The sequence below is a fragment of the Salvia splendens genome, chromosome 13, assembly GCF_004379255.2.
Source record: "Salvia splendens isolate huo1 chromosome 13, SspV2, whole genome shotgun sequence".
Classification (NCBI taxonomy): Eukaryota; Viridiplantae; Streptophyta; class Magnoliopsida; order Lamiales; family Lamiaceae; genus Salvia; species Salvia splendens.
In genome coordinates, this window is record NC_056044.1 from 6330482 (window position 1) to 6352666 (window position 22185).

Below are 22185 nucleotides of genomic sequence, written 5' to 3' on the forward strand. Positions count from 1 at the left end.
TGGAGTATAACCGTAAATTTACTCCAATTTCAGATAAAGAAAATTGGAATGGCCGTAAATCACGTCTATAACATAGAAACTAATTTTAAAAAATTGTTTTAATTAAATTGTAAGTATTTTTTATTTAAGATGGCATTTTTATAAATCTCCAAAACTCCCTTTTAGTATAGATTTCAACTTAATCCTAATTCCTAACCAAATAGGAGAGGGAGAGTCGTCGGAAGCATGGCGGCGCCAAATATCTCACTCATTAATTTCCCAACCGTCAATACCGACCGCCACTTGGCAAACCACCCCACCATCGCCCTCATCGAAAAATGCTCAAATCCGGACCACCTGAAGCAGCTCCACGCCCAAATGCTCCGCGCCGGCCTCTTCTTCGACCCCTTCTCTGCCAGCAAGCTCATCCAGTCCTGCGCCTTCTCCCGATTCTCCAGCATCGACTACGCCCACAAGGTGTTCGACCAAATTCCCCAACCAAATCTCTACTCTTGGAACGCCCTCATCCGCGCCTACGCCACCCGCTCTCAGCTCCTCACCTGCCTCTCCATGTTCTCCCGTTTGCTCCGAGACTGCGCCGAGAAACCCAACAAATTTACCTACCCCTTCGTCAACAAGGCTTTGGCTAAGCTCAGGGACTTGGAGCTCGGGAAAGGGATCCATGGAATGGCGATTAAAGAGGGCTTCTCCTCCGATTTGTACGTGGCCAACTGCTTGATCCATTTCTACGCCGAATGCGGCTGCTTGGACTTGGCGTCGCGTGTCTTCTCTAAAAGGCCTGAGAGGGATGTCATTTCTTGGAACTCGATCATTGATGGGCTCGCTAATGGTGGACGCGAGGATGAGGCAATGGAGATTTTCCGCACTATGGATGAGGAAGGCGTGAGGCCAAACGATGTCACAATGGTGGGGGTCCTGACTGCTTGCAGGAGAATGAAGGTGGATGTGAAGTTTGGGAAGATGGTTCATTCCTACATAGAGAAGAATGGGATAAAACAGAGCTTAATCCTCTGCAACGCGATTCTTGATATGTACACAAGGTGTGGAGGCGTGGACGAGGCCAAGATGTTCTTCGACAAGATGGTGGAGAAGGATATCATCTCATGGACAACGATACTTGTAGGGTATGGCAGTTTGGGGGATTTCGATGCGGCCAGAGGACTCTTCGACTCATTGTCTAACAAAGATATTGCAGCTTGAAATGCTTTGATCTCGGCCTATGAGCAGAACGGTAGCCCTAAGGAGGCCGTGGCCGTTTTCAACGAGTTGCAGCGGAGCAAGACAGCGAGTCAATCTTGTTAGCACTTTATCAGCCTGTTCTGAGCTTGGGGCAATAGGGTTAGGTGGTTGGATCCATGTGTATATAAAAAAGGAAAGTATGAGGTTGAATTGCCACCTTGCAACTGCCTTGATCGACATGTACTCCAAGTGCGGCGATTTGGAGAAGGCTCTCGACGTCTTCCACTCAGTTGAGTGCGCCAAGGATGTCTTCGTGTGGAGCGCGATGATTGCAGGGTTAGGGATGCACGGGTGTGGATTATACGCAATGGAGATGTTTGAGAAGATGTTGGAGGATGGTGTGAAACCCACAGCTATTACCTTCACTAACTTGCTATCCGCCTGCAGCCACTCGGGCCTGGTCGAGGAGGGGAGGGCGTTCCTCGAGCAGATGGAGCGAGTGTACAACATTCCGCCCAGGGTGGAGCACTACGCATGCATGATCGACATCCTGGGCCGGGCGGGGCTGCTGGAGGAGGCGATGGCACTGATCAAGGCCATGCCAGTGGCGCCCGGGGCCTCGGTGTGGGGGGCTCTCCTCAGGGCGTGCAGGCTCCACAAGAACGTAGAGCTGGCGGAGGAGGTGTGGGCGCGGCTCCACGAGATCGAGCCACGGAACCACGGGGCTTACGTGCTGCTGTCGAACGTGTATGCGAATTCGGGGCTGTGGGAGAAGGTTTCGGAGGTGAAGAAGCGGATGAGAGAGGTCGGGCTGAGGAAGGAGCCAGGGTGTAGCTCTGTTGAGGTGAATGGCAGTGTTCATGAGTTTCTAGTGGGAGATAACACACATCCTATGTCGAAGAAGATATACTCGAAATTGGGGGAAATCGCGGAGAGAGTGAAGAGTGAAGGGTATGAAACGAAGAAATCGGAGGTGCTGCAAATGGTGGAGGAAGAAGAGATGCAGGAGAAGGCGCTGAGTCTTCACAGTGAGAGGCTGGCTCTTGCGTACGGGCTCATTGCGCTCGAGCAGCGGATTCGGATCGTGAAGAACCTTCGTGTCTGCGAGGATTGTCACTGTGTGTTCAAGGTTGTGTCGAAGGTTTATGGGAGGGAGATTGTGTTGAGGGATAGGTATAGGTTTCACCTCTTGCTCTTTTAATGACTATTGGTGAAGACCTATTATGCCTCAGGTTCGTTTTGTTATACTACATGATAAAGACGTGATAGATATTTATTTGTTTTGAACACTAAACAAGAGTCTGGTATTTAGTATAAACGTGATTCTGTAGCTCAATGCCTAGTTGAGACATGATTTACAAAAGTAGTATAAGCCACAATTCATCCATACATTCCTTCACTACACTAATGAAAGTTCTACTTCACTTTTTACCCTATTCTTTACTTTAGAAACAACACCACACCACGACTCTATATTCTATAACTATTTTTGGATTCCACTTCTTTTCTCTTTTTTCTATTTCTTTTACCAATTCATAATTTTTTACTCCAAAATACAAAATTCATTAAAATCCTATAACTACATTGTATAAAACATCAAAATTACATAATTGAAATCTTAGAAATAGAATTACAAAGTATTAAAATACATCACCAAAATTTGAATCACTAATTGTTGTGACCAAACAAAATCTATTTGATTTGATAGAGTTTTTGAGTGAAAAATTTGTGGATAAAATGAAGTATTTATAGATGAATTTGTAAAGCATTGGAGGATAAAAAAACAAATCCACTGGATAACGGACATATTTTGAATAATGAGATGAATTTTCAATTTAATACTCCCTACGTTCCACGGTAGTTGAGTCGTTTCATTTTCTGCACTCATTTTGTAATAATGAAAGTAATAAATAGTTAAAGTGGAGAGAAAGTAAAGTAAAAGTGTCCACAATAGGGGAGCCGCAGCTCCTTATTGCTAGGGTTGCGGCGGGGGGGAGGGGGGAGCGCGACCATGAGAGAGCCACGACGGCGGCTCTGCCACGCCTCTTGGGCGAGAGCCGCGGCTCAGCCCTATTTCAATTTTTTTTTAATATTTTCAAAAATATTTTATATATACCTCATTCCTCACATTTTTTTCCTCACACACCTCTTGCACCCTTAATTTTCATTCTCTACAATTTTTATAATCTTAATTTTAATTTTTTTTTATTATATTATGCATTTTTTTATAATTATTATAGTCCGATAATTTTTATTCTAGTTAAATTAAAATATACAAAAAATAAAAAAAATAATTAATTTGTGGCTTGGGCTTGTCCATTATTAGGGTGGACAAGTTTTTTTGTGGTCTGGTCAAGTTTTTGTGGCTTGGGCACCATGGCCTATTCTATTGTGGACACCCTAAGGAGGTGTTCGGTTTGCAAGATTGTATCCGGGATTAAATTTGTTGTGTGTTTAGTTATTGATTTTACCCCACAACTCAATCATAGATGGATAATCATGGGATAATTAGTCATAGCTAACCCTCTATGACTAAAATAATCTCACGACTCAATCCTAGATTGTATCTTGGTATTATTTTATCTTGCAAACCGAACACCACCTAAGAGACAGAATAATAAAGATAAGACTCTTATCTACATTATTCTCTATCTTACTTTACTTTATCTCCACTTTAACTATTTATTACTCCCTCTGTCCGGCATTAGGAGTCCCAGTTGAGTTGGGTGCGGGTTTTAAGAAATGTTTTAGTGTATAATAATTGGAGTGTGTGATAATGGAAGGTGGGACCCATTTGCATTATTATTTGCTTTATTCTTTGGATGTGTTTTTACTTGTTTTTTTTAGTGTTAAATTTTATATATTTTTATTTCACTTTTTATGGAAATGTCTAACCGGGACTCCTAATGTCGGGCGGATGAAAATGGTCAACCAGGGCTCCTATTGCCGGACGGAGGAAGTATCATTTTTCTAAAACTAGTGTAGAAAATGAAATGACTCAACTACCGCGGAATGGAATGAGTAATAAAATTTCATATTTTTAAAATAAAAAAATCTCAAACACATGTGTTGTGGATGCCCTAACATACGTCAGTTATCATGATTTGATTAAACTACCACTATTCTCATCCTCCCAACTTGTAAGACAATGTTTACTTTGGACTGCAATTTAGTAAGAGCATCCACAGTGGGGCGGACGATAGTCTGCCCGATACGTCGGGCAGGCTATCGTCCGCCATTATAGTCATGCGGACGATGCATTGGGCATCGTCCGCGCCCTATGCTTCGTCCGCAGATGATAGGTCTTCGAGCACGCATCAAGCGTGCTATCGTCCGCCCCATTGTGGGCGACGCGGACGATAGCGCGCCCGATACAACGCGTTTTTTTTTATTCTTCAAAATTTATATATATATAAACCACAATTCTATTTCTTCCTTTCACTCTTCCATTCACTCTCATCTCGTTCTCTCTATTTCAATTTATAAAATGAATCCCGGTGATTTACCAAGTCCGAATAGTCCCAACGGATTTCCGATGTCCGGTGGTGGTGCACGGTGGCCGGGTACAGAACCCGACGATTACCGCCCCTTCGACTCCAACACCCAGTACGATCCGAATTTCAGCATGGATTCGTACGGGCTGTCAGGCATGTAGCCGTCTCCCACCCGCGGCCGCGGCTCTGCCTCGGACGCCGCCACCGCCGCCGCCTCGGGCTCCGCCACCAAGGAGAGGAAGAAGATAACCAAATACAGAGCCCATAAGTTGTCGCCTCTGGAGAAGAATAAAGAATTCTCCCCAGGGAGGACGAACTACAACCTCGATGAAACCCTGGTATTGACGAAGTGTTGGGTTGATATTTCAGAGGACCCGGTGTTTGCCAACAACCAAAAGCAAATCGCGTACTGGGAGCGCATCGTTGATCGCTACAACGAGTCCAAGCCGTCAACCGCCTACAAGTTGAGAATGATGTAGACTATGCTTTTATCTGTAGTGCACTTGTTTTTTTATCTCCACTCTTGTAACTTTTTTTTAATGAAGTAAATGTAGGATTTGCCTTATTTGTGGTGCTTTTTTTATTTATTTTGCTTGATATATTTTCAAACATAAATTAAATACAAAATAAAAGTATAAAAATTATAGGGCGGACTTTAGGGCGTCCCACTGCAGGTGGAAGGGTAGGAGAATAAAATGGTGATGTGGAGGAGGATAGGGCGCCCCACTGTGGATGCTCTAAGAAGATTTTGATGCATCAAATCAAATAGTTCTAGTAACGTTGCAAATACATTCAAATTCAAACAGATATGAAATCATACGGTATATAAAATATTTCTTTGATAGTCTTTGGGTCCTCTTCTGATGCTTATAACATTACATCATAATCCAAAACTAAGACTAAATCTACACCCTTAGATTTTGAAATAAGTGGATGAGATTAAAGCTCACAAATTTCAATAAATAGCATACAGAATATCAACAAAAGTGTAATATCGTCATTATGTTATCATATGATAATTTTCGTGGGTGTTTTTTAATATCAACATAGTATATTACAAATATCAACAATATGACATGAGAATATCAACACAAGTATAAGAAAATATCAACACAATTTTATTGATATTTTACATAAAATGTATTGAGATTTTGCATACACTATTGAGATTTTTTTTGTATTTGTTGATAAAATCTGCTTATCAACATGTACGAAAATTGAAATATAATTTATCAAATTTCATCACCCGAACATCATCAGAACATATGCAATTGGGATCTCATTGGAATCCTTATAAAATTATCTTTAGTTTGATATATTTTTTCCCAAAAAATAATTTAAATCGAGAGAATTACGTAAATTTAAAGTTTTGAGATGATTTTGATGAGAGAGAATTGACATTAATATCCTTTAAATTTATTTAATAAATTTTTTAATTTAAAATATAATCCATGTGGCATTATTTCAACCACTAAATCTCCTAATCTAATGGTTAAGATTTAGTCTTAATTTGTGATTGCTAATTAGTTAGCTATTGATCACTCCCCTTCTTTTATATGCCTAATATTTTCTACTTCTCGGGTGCACATTATAACTCAACTCACCTTGATTCAACTCAGTCAACAAGGTAGACTCTATTTACCATAGGGAATGCAGTTAGTATAGAGAAATTAAAAGATGAAGTACATGCATAATCAATGATGCTGCAGAAAGAGCATAATCAATTTGCAAGTACACGAATTATTAAGATGAAGAAAGAGCATAACCAAGTTTCGAAGACATTGTTTCGAGACTCAATGATGCTGCAGGCTTGGTATAGCAGCAGTTCACACATTTCGCATCGAAACATATTCTCTATATAAAAGTTTCAAAAAACAGTACTCAGACGAGTGCAGCAGAAAAGGCTTCTCACCGCAACAAATCGTCCACACATCTTTGTATCCAAGCCTGATGGTACACCCACCTGAAGAAATGCAAAAACTTCAATTTTCCACATCCTATTTTACAATCCGACATAGGAAGTTCTTATATACATGTACTGCACCGATCCTTTGATTTTCAAACATGTGACAATTGGACCTGTCATAATCTTCACCTTATCCCATCTTCCATAAAAAATGATGGGTCCAATTTTGCCACATGTACAATAATCAACTGACTAGTTCCGCAAAAACACTGGTGTTGTGTATGTTTGCAGTCATGCAGTTACATTAAGCATATATAATATACACACTAAAGAAGATGGTAAAATGGGCTATGATTTATCTCTAGTAAACTGAAGATAAATTATACCTCTGAAAGGGGTGGTTTCTATGGACTGATGCTTTGTTAACCGATCTTCGCAGATGATGTAAGAAGCCCCATCTGTTCAGTAAGATTATTCAAATTCTTCAGCCTGTCCCATTCGCTTTCTAGTTCAACCAATTGATCCGTGTTCATTTCATATCCAAGATCAACAGTATTTATCTCGTCTGTTTTCTCAATAAGGGGGGTCTCAGGAAGAAACTGTTCCCAGAATACATCGTTTATACTCGGAAGCTTATGAATATTGTCACTAATACCCGGCAACTTATGGATATCATCACTTATACCCAGCCGCTTATGAGTATCATCATCATCCATACCTACCAGCTTATGAATGTCATCTAGTAAGATGTCAACGTCATAATCTTCCAAGGGCTCATCTGACGGAGGAGGTATAGGGGCATCAACAAACCCCGGAAGTGCATCAACAGAACTGAAATTTGTAGGCTCCGGCCCGAACGGTCTATTAGGAAGGTCGGCACTATTTCCTGGACTTATTACTTGTGTCGGAATAAAATCAGGTACCCCTGTGCTTGCCTCCGGAAAGAGGGTATTACAAGCACTAGCATGCGTCAGACAAGAGGAAGATTGGACCTCAGACAGGGATGAGTTATTGGGTACAACCTCTGAAAGAGTCACACCTGATATTCTACTGGATGAACTACTGCTATCAAACAAATCAGGGGGGGAATGTGCACTATCAATCAAGAGACCATTAGGACTGCTCAGTTTAGACTCGGACCTATTTGATGTATCCATTTTCATGATTTGTCTTAGCATTGCCTTCGCAGCTTCATTCATCAAAGGCTGGTATTTGACCATCTGTCCATCGGGCGATGTAATACTCAACTTGCGAGCTAAAATTTCTTCATCCTGATTCGGTAGCCTCCTTTTCTTGTTAGCACCAGAAATATGTCTACCGTTGTCGTTCTGCTGATGCACCAGCTGTGAAACAAAGCCAGGACTTTGCATAGCTTTTGCAAGGAAGGACATCATTTGTGTCTGTCGTTGCTCCATTACATGAACACGCTGACCAACAGTCTGCAATTGACTGTCGGTTGTTTGTTGCTGCTGCCTCAACCTAACAAGTTCCTGCATGAGAAGATTCTTATCTCTCTTCAACCTCTCAACCTCTTCCTCCATCCCAAAGTTACCGACCTCAATGCAAGACGGGACAGGGGGATTCTGAACTTGAACATTTTGTTGCTGGCTTTGTGCATGGGATGTTTTACGCCTGTTTATGGTTTTCAGTAAATGCTTGTGACCTTTAAGAAAACCCTCATTAGCAAACTCCCAACGATCAGAATCCACTTTCCTGAAGCCCTGTTTGACAACAGAAGAGGGCAAACTATAAAAGAATTACTGAGGCTCGACATATACAAAAAAGCATGATGGTAGGAGCCTAAATCATTAAGCACCCAATCCTGTGGCTTTATTTAAATGCTTCCACAGCAGTTTAAAAACATTTCGCGAACTGGAATCTAAAATAGCCACTAAAATTCTTTGTTCGACTATACATGAAGCAACCTTAACAAACATGTAAGTTAGTGCTTCTACAGACTACAACAAACCGCCAAAAAGGGGGATCTGCTTGATCACAAAGTCGAAGCAGAGCTAACAATCTGATATGATATTCTAATCACTGTGCTTAAACACAAAATATCATTATCAATTTCCAACATCTTCAATTGTCTTTTCTATTCCAAATTTTTTTATTCGTTGCAATTCTAGAAGATGCTTATCTAAATAAGTTTTGCAAAAGCAAGCCTAATCATCCCTATCTCGCAATCTAGCAAGAAGTAGTAAATAGTCACTTTTTGTTTATACATCAGGCAACTTCAATCAACATAAAAATACTAGCTCAACACTGAACCGCAAAAAACACAGCAGAAAGCAGAACTCACACTCTAATGTCTTGAACACAGTGAGCTCAAACACCCAAAATCATCACCAATTTCCAAAACCTCAATCAAATTTCAGAATTCTCGTAATTATAAATGCAAAATATGCATTTTCTACGCATCTAACTTTAATCTAAAACACTAGAAGCAAGGAAAAACAGTAGAGAAAGAAACTAACATAAGTATTGAGCTGGCGAACGAAGCTGGAGAAATTATTGTGCTTGAAATACTTAGGCAAAAGGTCTCTGGCGAACTCCGGCACATTCCAGACGACGAAGCAGTTGTTGTTCTTGCTCCACGATACCACCGCATCCGTCGCCGGATCATCCACCATGTCGTAAGTCTTACTCAGAAACGGCGGCGGAGACGCCGCCGCCGTTGAAATTCCTCCGCCTCCAGCCTCCATTTCTACCGAATCACAGAGTAGAGAGAAGGGGGGAGGGATTGTACGGGATAGAAGAAAGAAGAAAGAAGAAAGAAGAAAGCGCTAGAGATGTGTGAATTCTTGTAACTTGGGAAATAAGATAAATAAACCTATTGTTAAAAACTAGAAACGCCAGTGTTTAGATTAGCTGATCTTATTATTAATAAATCAAATTAAATCTTGTTAATAATAAATCAAATTACAATGACGAGCACCAATAATTAATAATATCGTGAATGGATACAGTTTCAAGTGAATTAGCTATCAGAATTCATAGATACTCCAATTTTCAGACAATATTTTTAAATGATATACGTAATAAAAAATAGTATCCGGTGTACATTTTAAGAATGGTCAGAAATTGTATTATCGATATGTCAGTATTTTCGATTATTAACCCAGAAAAGAAAACAAAAGGCAAGATTAATCTTCCATGCATTAAAATATTTTCAAAAGGCACTGGATCAAGATAGTGATAAACTTTTGAGTTCTACCTGAAGATGCTAAAATAAAATCAGAGCATTGAATTTTATATTAGTTGAAGACTAGAAGGCCAACAAGTAATCAATAGATCGATAATTTCAATAAATTAATCATTTTTAGCAACTTAGATGAGCTATCAATCATTTTAGCAACTTGAGATAGAATTATTTAGCACTGCATCTATATTCAACAATTCCTCATTTTCTTTTCTTTCAATCAAATTTTTACCAAATTAGTAATACTTTTTTATTGGGAGACCAACTACTCGGAGTATAACGTTAATACATATCACCGTTAGAGGTGTGATATAGGGCAAGTGACCATTAAGCACATAACTAGAGAACAAATCACAGCCACAAGATCAAGAAAATCAAGGGCTAGTATTAATACATGTGATTTTCAAATTTAAAGGAGAAATTAGTTCCATCTATCACAAATTTACTTCACAATAACAAGACGGGGGTATAATGGTCATTGCACAGAAAAAAATAGGTTACGTAAATTTTTATCTCATTTGAAAGTTAAGCTCGATCTCTTCTGCAAATTCCCTCATATTCCCGCTTCATACTACTCTTGGGGTTGAGATCGCGCGGCGGCGCTTCCATGAGCGCGGAGAAGAAAGCGTCTGATTCATCGCCGCTGCTGCTGTTATTATCGGTGTTGGAATCGAGAAGCGCCGCGAGGAAGGAGCTCGGCGCCGACCGGTATCGAGCTAATCCGGAGCTCTGCTGGTGCTGGTGTTGATGTTGATCATGATTGGGGAAGAAATCGGCGTCATGCTTGAAATTGGTGGTGTGAGAGGGATTGGAGTGGAGGAAGTCTCTGGAAATGGTGTCTGAGCTGAACATAGTTGGAGAGAAGAGGTTTTAATTGGAAAACATTAATGGAAACTTGTATAGAATTTTAATTGGAAAAGGTAATGGGATTGAATGGTGGTGGAAAGCGGTGGGTGGATAGATTCGATCGATCGAATTCTTTTTGGTGCAAAACAAATGTAGGTAGAGAGAGAGAGAGAGGAGGAGGAGGTTGTGCGTTAAATTGAGGGAATTGCAAACTGGTTAAGGAGATTAGCGGAGAAAATAAAGTCATGTGGCAGAGAATTAGGATGTATTTTGTTATAGTGATGCATTTTGTTATAGTGATGTATTTTGTTAACATCAGTGAAGTAAAAACATGGTTATAGTGATCTGTTCCAGGGTCAGAGTGATGTATCTTTGATATTTTGCTAGAGTGATGTATTTTGTTAACACCAGTGAAGTAAAAACAAGGTTATAGTGATGTGTTCCAGGGTTATAGTGATGTTTCTTTGATTTGTTGTAATAGTGATGTATTTTGTTAACACCAGTGAAGTAAAACATGGTTACAGTGATGTGTTTTAGGGTCATAGTGATGTTTCTTTGATTTTTTTATTGTAATGTATTTTGTTAACATCAGTGAAGCAGACAATTACCAATTACCCAATCGAAAACTATACACAAACAAGCTCCCACTGCTTTAATTTGGATCACACCACAAAATCATCTCATCATCCACTCCACAATCAGTCTCTGTTCCACACATCACTCTAAGCATGTACTTACTTCACTGATGTTAACAAAATAGATCAATATAAGAAAATATCACATACACCACTCTAACCGTGGAACACATCACTCTAACCATGTATTTACTTCACTGATGTTAACAAAATAGATCACTATAAGAAAATATCACTGATTTTGTATTCTCCATACACAAATTTCTTTTGAGTGAAAAGAATAGAGCTGCAATATAAACAATCACCATCTATTTCCCCAATCAAATCAATTCCTATAAAATTCCTATAACAATTCCTATAACATTTCTCTTGAATAACATATCGACAAAATTGATGCTCGATACGAGAGCATCAATTCATGGGACCTCATGCCCGGCCTCGACGCCGATCGTATTGCCCAGTCCCTGGCGATTTAAAGTAATCTTCGTCGCAGTTGCTGAACGACGAGAGTGATTCCGCGGGCGTTGCGGCGGCGGAGTGGACATTTCCATCTCAGTGAACTAAATCCTTCTTCCACTGCACAGCTGCGAAGCTAAATCTACAGAATCTAAATTCATGAATCCATTCGCAAAATTAGAACATGAAATCCGATGGAATAAAATTAGGCGAATGACATGTAACCAGAAGTTGAAACAGGAGTAGAATTAAAAGATATGCAGCACTGCTCATTTCCGTAGATAGAAGAAGACATGATGCGAAAGATCATCGATTCATCAATCCAGCGTCTTCACAAAGGATTTTCAGCCAAATCTGCAGCCTCCCGTGATCTCGACGGAGAAAAGAGGTGATATTTGGGCACTCCGACGATTGATTTCAGCTGCATACACTGCTTAGATGATGTTGTCCGCTTGTTTCGCGAGATGATTTAGTATAAAAAACATCTGAACAAATTTCAATCGATTTAGTATAGATCTTATAATCCTTAGATCGATTTTCCTACCCGCCTATTTTACTTCGATTTATTGAGCATCAAAATGTGAAGAAACGTCGAAATTGAGGGGAATTAGTGATCCTCTTTCGTGAGAGAAGGAAAGAGTGTGTGTTTGTGTGTGAGGGTGAATGGTGTGTGTATGTGAAAATATGATAATAAAGTTGATTTCCTAAAATACCCTCATGCAGTTTTTATTAACTAAAAATGTTTACTTATTTTAGTCATTGAATTAAGATAATTTGTGGCTGAGATTTGTTCTCTAGTTATACACTTAATATTAGTTATACACTTAATATTAGTTATACTTTCATCATCTCCAATCTCTTTATCATTTCAAAATAATTAATTTTTGTGTATTACTATTTTTAAAGCTCTTTTATTTTTAGATAGCATGAATTGAACTGCTTATTTGTTAAAAAAAATCTAAAATTTTCACTATATACCTATACTAGGAACTGATAAATAAGCCATAAGTTTTTTAATCAATCCTAACTAAATTGACAATCAAACAAATCGACCAAACGCATAGGATTAAGCTCATTGTTCATTAATTCCATGAATTTGTTTGAAATAGGATTATTAACAATTTCGGCACAATCTATAATATTTATACTCTAATTATTTATCAATAGATCTATAATAAACATTGTACTTATTTTATACTCCATAAAATGACGAATTTAAGTAGGAACAGTATACACTAAAATAATTTCTAAACAATATAATCAATTAATATTTATATTTAAATTTAAATTTTATTTAAGCTCGATATTCTATTTCAGCTTAGATAAAACGAATGCTTAAATTGAACAATACTGAAATCAGCTCAACTCAGATTCGATTACGCAATTCTTGAATTAAGAAGATCCCTCACCTGATTACATAGTTGATTGACTGTTCACTCAAATTGTGAAGAATACGAAAAAAATCAAATTCTCAAGAATAATTACGAAAAGGCGAGTCTTGATTACGCTTAAAAAGTTCGAAATCCAAAGAGGAAGGAAAGAGGGATTTATTCCTTTTTTGCAATCGGTGAAGGAAAAGTCGAATAATCGTTTCTTTTTGGTCCCGTTTCCGCTTCTATTTTTCTCCCATCTGCGCGGCCCAGATTAAAGGTTGGAACTTTGATATTTGTTGATTTATCAGCTGCGATATTGTTCTTATATTGGCGGATTTGATATGCAATTCTGAAGAGCGTTTGGTGATATGGTAGTGGTGACTTGTAATTTTATCTTCTTTTTTTTTGTGTAGAGCTGCTCAACTGGTCTGCCTTTAGTTGATTGTAGAATGATTAGCTTATTTCGTGATTGATGCTTTTTATCATTGTATATAATTCTTGTTTGATGAGTTTCAATAAGCTTTGTTGGATGAGTATACCTTGAATTGGTTGGATTTGGAGGAGTTTATGTGTTAAAAATCCTTTTGGGCTATTGATATGATCCTGTTTTTATTCATTGAAAGGAAATTTGTATTTCTAGAGGTGGCTGAAAGGGAAATGGTCAATGTGAAGGAGTTTGCTTCCTACCTATTAGAGAATGTGCTGTTGTATATCGTCGTCTAGCTTTTATTTTGCTTTGGATCCGATTAGGTAGTACTACCATAATATCAACATTTATGGATAGCTCAGCCCTTAAGAGTGTTATACAAAATAGCTATGCAAGAAATCAAGATTGATTATTAACTAATCTGAAGTGCATTTTAACTTATTCTGTTTGTCCTGTTCCACTTTTGAAGTTGTTTGATGATCTAGTTCAAATGGCCAGTAGCTTCAAAAGGCATTTGATTTGCTCTATTGTTTGTGTTTGGGTTCTTATAGATGTTAAGAATCCCATGAGTATTGAACTTCTTATTGGATTTGGACCAAAATAAGTTTTCAAAATCTACTTTTTGGGGACAAAATAGCCTTTTGAATCAATGGAATGGCTTTTGATTGGTTTGTAATCAAGACTTGCATAATTATCTTTGAGGGTGGGTCATGGTTAAGTGATGATTGCTAGGGGATAAACTTTTTTTCAGGAACATGGACATGGGTATAGACTTCTGCATTTCAAGTCAGCACATAATTTCCACTAATTTTATTTTACTTAATTCACTCCTTTTTTTCAGTTTTCTGCATGCATATCATTGTGAATAAATTAATGTTTAAACATCTTTGGTAGGATTCTCAAAGTTGCATGGCTGATGTAATTAATGTTGCATAAATGGAAGAGATCATTGGCTTGTGGAGTTTCTGCATACATAAAATCTTCTCTGGGGATTGATGCTACATCCTTCAATGGTAAACATCAAAGTTCACCGCCGTCCAGTTATAGTTTATAGGCCAATACAGCCATCTGACTTGGAGATTCTTGAGAGAACTCATGGCGAACTATTTCCCATAAGGTTAAAATAATTTCTGAAGAATAGCTCAGTTTTAATTTCTTTCTTTGTCCCCCTTATACTAAGTTAATATGTCTCCTTTTTTATCTTTTCTGAAAACCATTTGATGCTCCTCTAGGTATGAATCCAAGTTCTTTCAGAATGTTGTCAATGGGCAAGATATTGTGTCATGGGGAGCTGTTGATCAAAGTCGTCCGAATGAACAGAGTGACGAACTTATTGGATTTGTTACTGTAAGGATTATTCCATCCAAAGACAGTGAGGTGAGCCTTGGTGAATTCGATTATCATTAGATACTTAATTAGCAATCCACTTTACTTAGAAAATGTAGGTTTTGCTGCAAATTGATTCATATTTTTACCTAAACAATGCTGCGTATGAGAAGTCATTTCTCTTTCAAAATTTCTTGCAGGTGGAAGATTTATTGAGCTTTGAAGCATCAAGAACAGATCAAACATTAGTATACATCCTAACATTGGGAGTCGTCGATTCCTACAGAAATCTGGGAATTGGTAATTATTGTTTTTCCCTGTTTTGTCAAGCGGTGTGTAAGCTTCTTTTACTGAACTCTATGATATCGGATTTTCAGCCAGTTCACTAATCCATGAGGTCATAAAGTATGCCTTGAGTCTTTCAAGTTGCCGTGCTGTTTATCTCCACGTGATCTCATACAATAACCCAGCCATACATCTGTACAAGAAAATGTCATTTCAGTGTGTAAGGCGGCTGTACAATTTTTATTACATCAACGGGCAATATTATGATTCCTATCTGTTTGTCTACTACGTGAATGGCGGTCGGTCTCCCTGCTCTCCGCTGTAAGTGAAACATTCCGTCTGTAACAGTAATTTGCAAAAAAATGTTTCAAACTCTTCTGTTTATGCTTCATATTTAGAGTTTATCATCTGTTTACGGCTGAGGCTTCTTAGTAGTATAATGTAACTCTTGGAGAAGGTCTTCACAGCCATCCTTAGCTATCAGTGGTTATTGAAAAGGAATCGTGCCTAATCTCATAGTTACATTTAGTTTCTTTTTTGGTCTGAGGGCTAGAAAAATGAAACCCTCTTTCTTTTCTGTAGAGATAAATGACATAATTTTGTAAGTCAGTTAGTCAGGTTCTATTTAGTTAAGTTTCTTCGATGGTATATACTGTTTCCTAACTTAGTAATCCTGATTTGAACGATTAGGCTGTACGCATTGCAAGTAACTTTGCCTTGCATCCTGCAGAGAACTTGTCACGTTGTTTGTCACTTATGCACGGAGTGGATTCAAATTAATGGCTGCTAAGCTGTGGAAAAACAAGGAGAGGATGATCTCCAAGTGGCCCAAGTATAAAGAATCGAGCTATCTTCTTCCTACAGTTCCGACGAAAAGAATCCTCACGAACGAGGGTTCTAGGCGCCAGTTTGTCTAAGTCCATCGACTCAGGCAACGGGTATCTAAGAACTCAACCCATATTCATTTGTCCACTTAATGACAAGCATCGTGGCTGTTGGCGTGCGTGCTTGGTGAATCTTGATGAGTATAGATGGGTATATTTCTAACTAGATATGGCTTCTCTACATGCATCTGTTGTAACATAGTTCTTGCATTTCTGCTAAATGTGTTTTATGCATGCTAGAAAATGGTTAAGTTTCAATTTACTTGTATTTGAATGTTAGAAATTGGTAGCTTGGCTTCTACTGTAAAATTTGTTTGTTATTCTTAGTCAAACACTCAAAACTCTTGCCCTCCTAACTAAAAACAATTCAATTTTGTCAAGATAAAATGGAAAACTTGTCTTAAATAAGAAAAATCAATAGACCAACAATACTTTCAAATGCCGCCTTACAATTTGGATAAGAAAATGTATACACATATTCTACTCTATAATAATAGCAACTGAAGCTTTTCAAAGAAGATTTTGCTTTCGTCGTAAGATTATTTAATACAACATACTGCAATGAGCCTGGGTTCGAATCTCACTGCTGTCGTATAGTTGCTTCCATCTCTCAGACACAAGTGTGAGGCCTTGGGAGATGGGCTTCTGGCAGCCGCCAGTGGGTTAAAGCCTCCCCCTTAACGGGCTACTGCGTACCCTGATTGAACCCCCTCACATGATGTTGGGCTGGAGTGTGGGGGCCGCCAAGGCGACAGAATCGCCTTTTTTTGCTGCAATTTACTACAACACACTGCAATGTTGTAACTTATTTGGAAGATCTTTAGGACCCATGCAATTTCAAATTAAGCTATTACCCATTTTAGAAATTGCATTCAAAATTCAGTGCATTTCATTTTTTGTCCTATTCTTTTGTTGCTGGTTGGTGGGGTTTGGTATTTAGTATTAACCACTTAAGTCGTTCAAAATTGTTCTGATTAACAAATTGTATACGTAATTAGCAAAAATAGAATCTCAAATGTACCCAAAAAGGATTGCACCAATTGTAAGTTCATAGATATGATCGAAAATCAAAACAAAATAAAAGCAATCAAAATCTATAGTTATACTAATGGATTCCTTATTTGGATTTTTGAAAAATCAACTGAAAAATTGTCTTAAAAATTACTAAGTTGCATTTCATCATCACTTAATTATTGTATCTCGGTGTTGATGCCATTGGATAGAAGAGGTTAATTAGTCGATATTTTGAGACCTCTAAGGCTCTAACTGGAGAAGGAAGGAAGAAAAACATATCAAGAAAGCCAAAAAATAAAAGAGTCGATGACTCTCCACAGCACGCCACTGTCAAGTTTTTCAAACACTTCCACACTATAAAACCTATGCTATAAGCAAACAAATCCCACACAACACTATCTCATGTTCATCTAAAATCACTCAACACACACACACATAAGGAGAGAGATAAACAACGTGATGGAAACGACGGCAGAAGAAAATGGCCTAAAGAAAGGGCCATGGACACCTGAAGAAGACCAGAAGCTCGTTGACTGCATTCAGAAATACGGCCATGGCAGCTGGAAAGAGCTTCCAAAGCTTGCTGGGCTCAACAGGTGCGGCAAGAGTTGCCGCCTGCGTTGGACAAATTATCTACGCCCTGACATCAAGAGAGGAGCCTTTACTGACGAGGAAGAAAGGGTCATTATCGATCTTCATGCAGAGCTAGGCAACAAGTAATGAGCTAACTTCAGATATCTAACTCGTACACTTGATTTTCTGTGCTGTTGAAGACGGGGTTTCTAATGCATTTGATGTATCTTGCATGTTTTATGTTTTTTCAGGTGGTCGGCTATAGCTAGTTACCTGCCAGGGAGAACCGATAACGAGATCAAGAACTTCTGGAATACTCGCCTCAAGAAAAAGCTGCTACGAAATGGGATAGACCCCGACACCCATATGCCAAGGACTCATCTTGATACCTTGTTACCTGTATTACCTCAGCTTCTCAGCTGTAATAGTTCAAGAACTCATACCTGGGAAAGTGTTGTGAGATCTCAAGAGAATGCTGCTCGTCTCGCAAAAATTTTACTGGTAGGTAACATTTTACAGTTGTTGAACTCTGGTACTACAGTTTCGCCTCATATCCCAATGGAAACTATTAGTCCTAGCCTGGGATCTGCTCGAGTCATGAGCAGAACACCATGGGATTCCCTTATGATGGGATTGCAGTCGGAAAGATTCACTCCAAAAGCCGAGTCTGACACTCTGACATGCCAACAGAGCTTCAAAGATGCACTTCAACCTGTCTTCCAGAACACAACGGAAACCGACAATATGATGGATATAAATAGCAACAAATTTGGGGAATCATCTAACATGTACACAGATTTTGACATACCCGATCTCGTCTCAGCATCTCCTGTGTGTTTAAGTAAAGATCAAGAACCAAACAATTTCATTAGCCCGGATGAATTTTCCAACCCTCCAACTACTAATACAATGGAAGATATTCTTATGGATGATGAAGCAAGCAACTACTACTGGAAACAAGTCCTTGAGTAAGTAAAAATGTAAAATCACGCTTCCCTTCATTGTATAAAAGGTGCCCCTTTTTATTCAAATATTGCTAACAGTGTGTTTTACATTGCAGTCAAGCCAGACTGTCGCCATGAATCATGATCAATATCGTTTCTGGACAGGCTGCTAACAGATGGTGCCAAGAGCTATGTTGCATCTCAAGGAAAATACCAAACATTTAGCAATGAAAATTACCAGATTTCATGTAATACTATTTATTTGTTATGGTACAGAGCCTGTGATCATATCCGTCAGCAGTGTGATTCATGTTATCCACAAATTTTTCCCTAAATTTTCCATGTATGATTGCCAAATAAGTTCTATTTCCTTATTATGTAACAATCCATTTTGAACACAGAGTAAAGAGAAGACATTCAGACTGGCTTGTGCAATATTCAGTCTCTTCCTGAATTTATTTTTTCTTCTGCCTGGTTTATTCTGATTGCTGGGCTCACCGTAGCACTCTCCCCCCCCCCCCCCAAAGACTGACACATCTAATCATATATTTGTTCTTTTCACTTGGTTTTCGCAAACAAGGGGGTGTGAAAAATAACACGAAGAAGTCATACTATTAGGTAAACGAAACCGTTCATATGAAAGAGTAGAACTAAAATGTCAAACCACCTTATGTGGAGTGTCACAATCCAGGCATTGATCTTACATGAGTTTTGGTCTAGGTAAAATATGCCTGTGAATAATAATTTTCCAGTATTGGCCAATAGTATTAGGTTAAGTGAGCTTTTAAAGTTTAAACTGATAAAAAAGTCAATATCAAAATATTAGGTAGGGTAGAAATCACATAGATACATTAAGAGAAACTTTTAACAGACATACAATGTTGAAATAAAATGTTATTTTAATTTTGCCAGAAATAGCATAAGATCATAAGGATAGTCAACAAAAGAATCCATAATTTCAGAAATCATGTTTCTTCCGCAGATATCTGAAAATAACAATATGTGAGTATAAGAGTAGGTTCTTACCTGATACAAAAAGTAATTGGGTATAAGACTTCCCAATGTACAAGTAAGCAAAAAACCTTCTGTAACAAGCGATGATCTCATAAACAAACTAACCCACCAACCTTTACCAATATTTTGATAAATTGAACCTAAGTTTTTGCCTCCATCTCGTCAGCCTTTAGAGCATATAAGAATAGTATAAATGATACTTGCACTCAGTAATCACCAAGAAAGTAAATTAAAAATACAGGAATATAATTCAATTTCTTGATAGCCAATCTACACATGCCAAACTTCATCAACCCCATGCATACCAGACTTAGCCTAGAACCAGTGTGGTATCTATTAGTACAAGACAAGGAAACACCATACCATAGCAAGGTTTGGCATAAAAAAAGAAGCATTAGTTTAAAATCAGAAATGAATAGCTTTACCATCATCAATGTTATATAAAACTACGATTGATCTAAAGAAGATCTCTACTTAGAGGTGAGACATTGGCGTAGCTATCTATCAGGGGCTTTTTTTCCTCGGTATCTATGTAATTGCAGACATGGAAATGCTTTTCGCCATGTACAAAATAGAAAAATATGATACAGTAAACCAATTTTCAAGTGATCTGCGTATTCATAGTAGATAGTTTCAAAAATTTCCTGCAAAAACCAACATTCCTCTTACAGGTCAAACAGCTTTAGAGGTTGTAGCAACCCGAGCTGGATGGTGCTAAGCTTTGCTGTGATTACTAGATTCGTCTATGTAACCTTAGAAGACACAGTATCATGACTAACCAGAAACTAAATGCCTTTGTAAATTATAACAGGGGTCCAAATGTTTAGCTTAGAAGTTTCAATTGCTTAGTTAACTTGTCTTGCAACTCATGTTCCCTCTAACATTGCTATTATTTTTGACAAACTGGAACCTGTCTCTGGAATATGACTGGTAAAAGCATTCATCCCAGATTAAGAACAACTCTAGAAATAAAATCAGCCTTATTGCTAGATGGAACATTGAAAAGATTAAGTTGTCACCATTCTGGACATTCTATAACCACAATCAAAATTGACAGCCAATGCAGAATGAATAATCTACTGACGAACAAAGTCATACAAAATGGAAGAATCAGAGTCAGCATTGATACGAAAATTTTCTGTAAATAATATCGATATAACAAAATGGGGGAAAGTGTGTTGGAAGTCCAAATCATTAGCTGCCAACAATTCTGGCAATTAGCTTTATGCAAGCAAGAAATAGGTTCCTTTTATTGCAGTCGCGAATTCCAAAACAGTAAAATAAGACTGAAAACACATAATTAGCTTCCCGCAGCATATTGTCCACGCAAGTCTGGCTCAAGTTCACACCGCTCATCTCTTATCCTAGGAATTTCCACACAAATTATCTATGCGTTTCATCAATCAAGATGAACCCAGTGCTGGTTTATCACCACAAAAGGCTAGAATATCGGCTCGGAGTGACAGAACTACTCAGCTATATTCAGCTAACAATCCTTAGAAACCACGCTTGGTTTATTATGCACAATGTCAAGAAAAAAATCAGTCAGAATTGTCTCGTAGCGAGGCATCTTCGCATACCCTGGAAAGTAATTGATATCAATAACGAGATGCCGTCCTTCAACTCTACTGTCCCTTATCATATCAAAATTGAAAAGGTTCAATTTCAAAGCTTCCCTTAACTGACTAGCTACTTCCGTCACAAAACTAGATAGAGGAAGCTCAGCCGCCTCAATCAGCTCCACGCCGTCATCGCTCTGATCCTGAGCAGTCACATTCGAAATCTGTGAAAACGACACCGAATTCTCCGAAACGCTCAATTTCTCCTCCGAGATATCCGGCAACGATTTCCTCTTCACACACTGAATGTGCTGGCCCGCCACGTATACCTTGAAAATGACCCCTCCATGATTCACGAACTCCTGCAGTACAAACGGCTGGCTCAAATTCAGCCCTCGCAAGCCCTCCTCGTTGAAAACCAGCGACATCTGATGAGAGCCCGCGGTCCCATTCGCCACCAGAGGTTTGGCAATCACCGGAAACCTTAAACCACTCGACGCGACGCAGTCAATCAGCGATTGGGGATTTTCCACAGACACCTGCTTTGGAACCCCAATCGAAAATCCGTTGGCGATTTCCAGCTGGTTCACCGCCTGCAACATGGTTACACGATTGTGGAGGCGCTCGATCGCCTCCGGCCGGTCAATTACGACGACGCTGGGATTTTGCACGAGGAGCTGCTCGAGCTGGTTCCGCCATTCCGAGTCGGATGATTTGTGGATGATGCAATCGAAGGGTAATTGATCGATCAGGGGTTTGGTGGTTTGGACGGGAAATAGATCGATTCCTCTCTCCTTGGCGAGATTGAGGAGCGACGGTTGAATGAAACTCTTCACTTTCTTAGGCGCCAGAGCATAACCTATGCGGTACCTTGTCTTAGATTCCTCCGACATCGTATCGTAGTTTGGAATTCTTCGCTGCGTAAGAGAAGAAGATGAAGAATTAGGGCAAACGATTTTGGGTTTTTCCCTTCAGTTTTTTTGCCGGTAATTTCAAATTTTATCTTTAACATCGCAGAATCAAAAGAACAAAAAAATTTATTTTTGCCACAAGACTACTAAAACAATG

The 22185-nt window shown here is 38.7% G+C and overlaps 4 protein-coding genes and 1 pseudogene across 5 annotated transcripts; 3 read left to right on the top strand and 2 right to left on the bottom strand.

The window, feature by feature from the left end:
- The first annotated feature begins 202 nt into the window (after window positions 1-202).
- LOC121763064 lies at window positions 203-2610 on the top strand (annotated as a pseudogene).
- A 3807-nt stretch (window positions 2611-6417) lies between these two features.
- On the bottom strand, window positions 6418-9393 carry LOC121762293 (heat stress transcription factor A-1-like). Its single transcript, XM_042158125.1, has 3 exons — window positions 9057-9393; window positions 6966-8300; window positions 6418-6636 (listed from the first exon to the last, which is right to left on the bottom strand). Exons 1-2 carry the CDS (start codon window positions 9282-9284, stop codon window positions 7002-7004), a joined length of 1527 nt encoding a protein of 508 aa, XP_042014059.1. The 5' UTR covers window positions 9285-9393; the 3' UTR covers window positions 6418-6636; window positions 6966-7001.
- Window positions 9394-13054: 3661 nt separating this feature from the next.
- On the top strand, window positions 13055-16339 carry LOC121762454 (histone acetyltransferase MCC1-like). Of its 2 annotated transcripts, none has more exons than XM_042158340.1 (6): window positions 13055-13368; window positions 14413-14635; window positions 14751-14895; window positions 15045-15144; window positions 15222-15450; window positions 15820-16339. In XM_042158340.1, the coding sequence occupies exons 2-6, from the start codon at window positions 14514-14516 to the stop codon at window positions 15917-15919; spliced, it is 696 nt and encodes a 231-aa protein (XP_042014274.1). In that variant the 5' UTR covers window positions 13055-13368; window positions 14413-14513; the 3' UTR covers window positions 15920-16339. The 2 variants fall into 2 exon arrangements, with proteins under 2 accessions (XP_042014274.1, XP_042014273.1); XM_042158339.1 differs by having other exon boundaries at window positions 13057-13368; window positions 15860-16339.
- Window positions 16340-17268: 929 nt separating this feature from the next.
- On the top strand, window positions 17269-20536 carry LOC121761942 (transcription factor MYB41-like). The gene is made up of 3 exons (XM_042157654.1): window positions 17269-17743; window positions 17852-18568; window positions 18661-20536. The coding sequence occupies exons 1-3, from the start codon at window positions 17487-17489 to the stop codon at window positions 18680-18682; spliced, it is 996 nt and encodes a 331-aa protein (XP_042013588.1). The 5' UTR covers window positions 17269-17486; the 3' UTR covers window positions 18683-20536.
- A 216-nt stretch (window positions 20537-20752) lies between these two features.
- LOC121761943 (inositol-tetrakisphosphate 1-kinase 5-like) lies at window positions 20753-22120 on the bottom strand. Its single transcript, XM_042157655.1, has one exon. It carries the CDS (start codon window positions 22008-22010, stop codon window positions 21045-21047), a length of 966 nt encoding a protein of 321 aa, XP_042013589.1. The 5' UTR covers window positions 22011-22120; the 3' UTR covers window positions 20753-21044.
- Window positions 22121-22185: the final 65 nt, after the last annotated feature.

Excerpts from the sequence above, each read along its gene's own strand:
- LOC121761943 (XM_042157655.1), bottom strand. The coding sequence starts at position 22,010 with ATGTCGGAGGAATCTAAGACAAGGTACCGCATAGGTTATGCTCTGGCG.
- LOC121761942 (XM_042157654.1), top strand. The coding sequence starts at position 17,487 with ATGGAAACGACGGCAGAAGAAAATGGCCTAAAGAAAGGGCCATGGACA. Across the intron at positions 17,744-17,851 it reads CATGCAGAGCTAGGCAACAA|GTGGTCGGCTATAGCTAGTT; the intron begins GTAATGAGCTAA and ends ATGTTTTTTCAG. Across the intron at positions 18,569-18,660 it reads TACTGGAAACAAGTCCTTGA|TCAAGCCAGACTGTCGCCAT; the intron begins GTAAGTAAAAAT and ends TTTACATTGCAG.
- LOC121762293 (XM_042158125.1), bottom strand. The coding sequence starts at position 9,284 with ATGGAGGCTGGAGGCGGAGGAATTTCAACGGCGGCGGCGTCTCCGCCG. Across the intron at positions 8,301-9,056 it reads TTCGCCAGCTCAATACTTAT|GGCTTCAGGAAAGTGGATTC; the intron begins GTTAGTTTCTTT and ends GTTGTCAAACAG.
- LOC121762454 (XM_042158339.1), top strand. The coding sequence starts at position 14,514 with ATGCTACATCCTTCAATGGTAAACATCAAAGTTCACCGCCGTCCAGTT. Across the intron at positions 14,636-14,750 it reads GGCGAACTATTTCCCATAAG|GTATGAATCCAAGTTCTTTC; the intron begins GTTAAAATAATT and ends ATGCTCCTCTAG. Across the intron at positions 15,145-15,221 it reads CTACAGAAATCTGGGAATTG|CCAGTTCACTAATCCATGAG; the intron begins GTAATTATTGTT and ends TCGGATTTTCAG.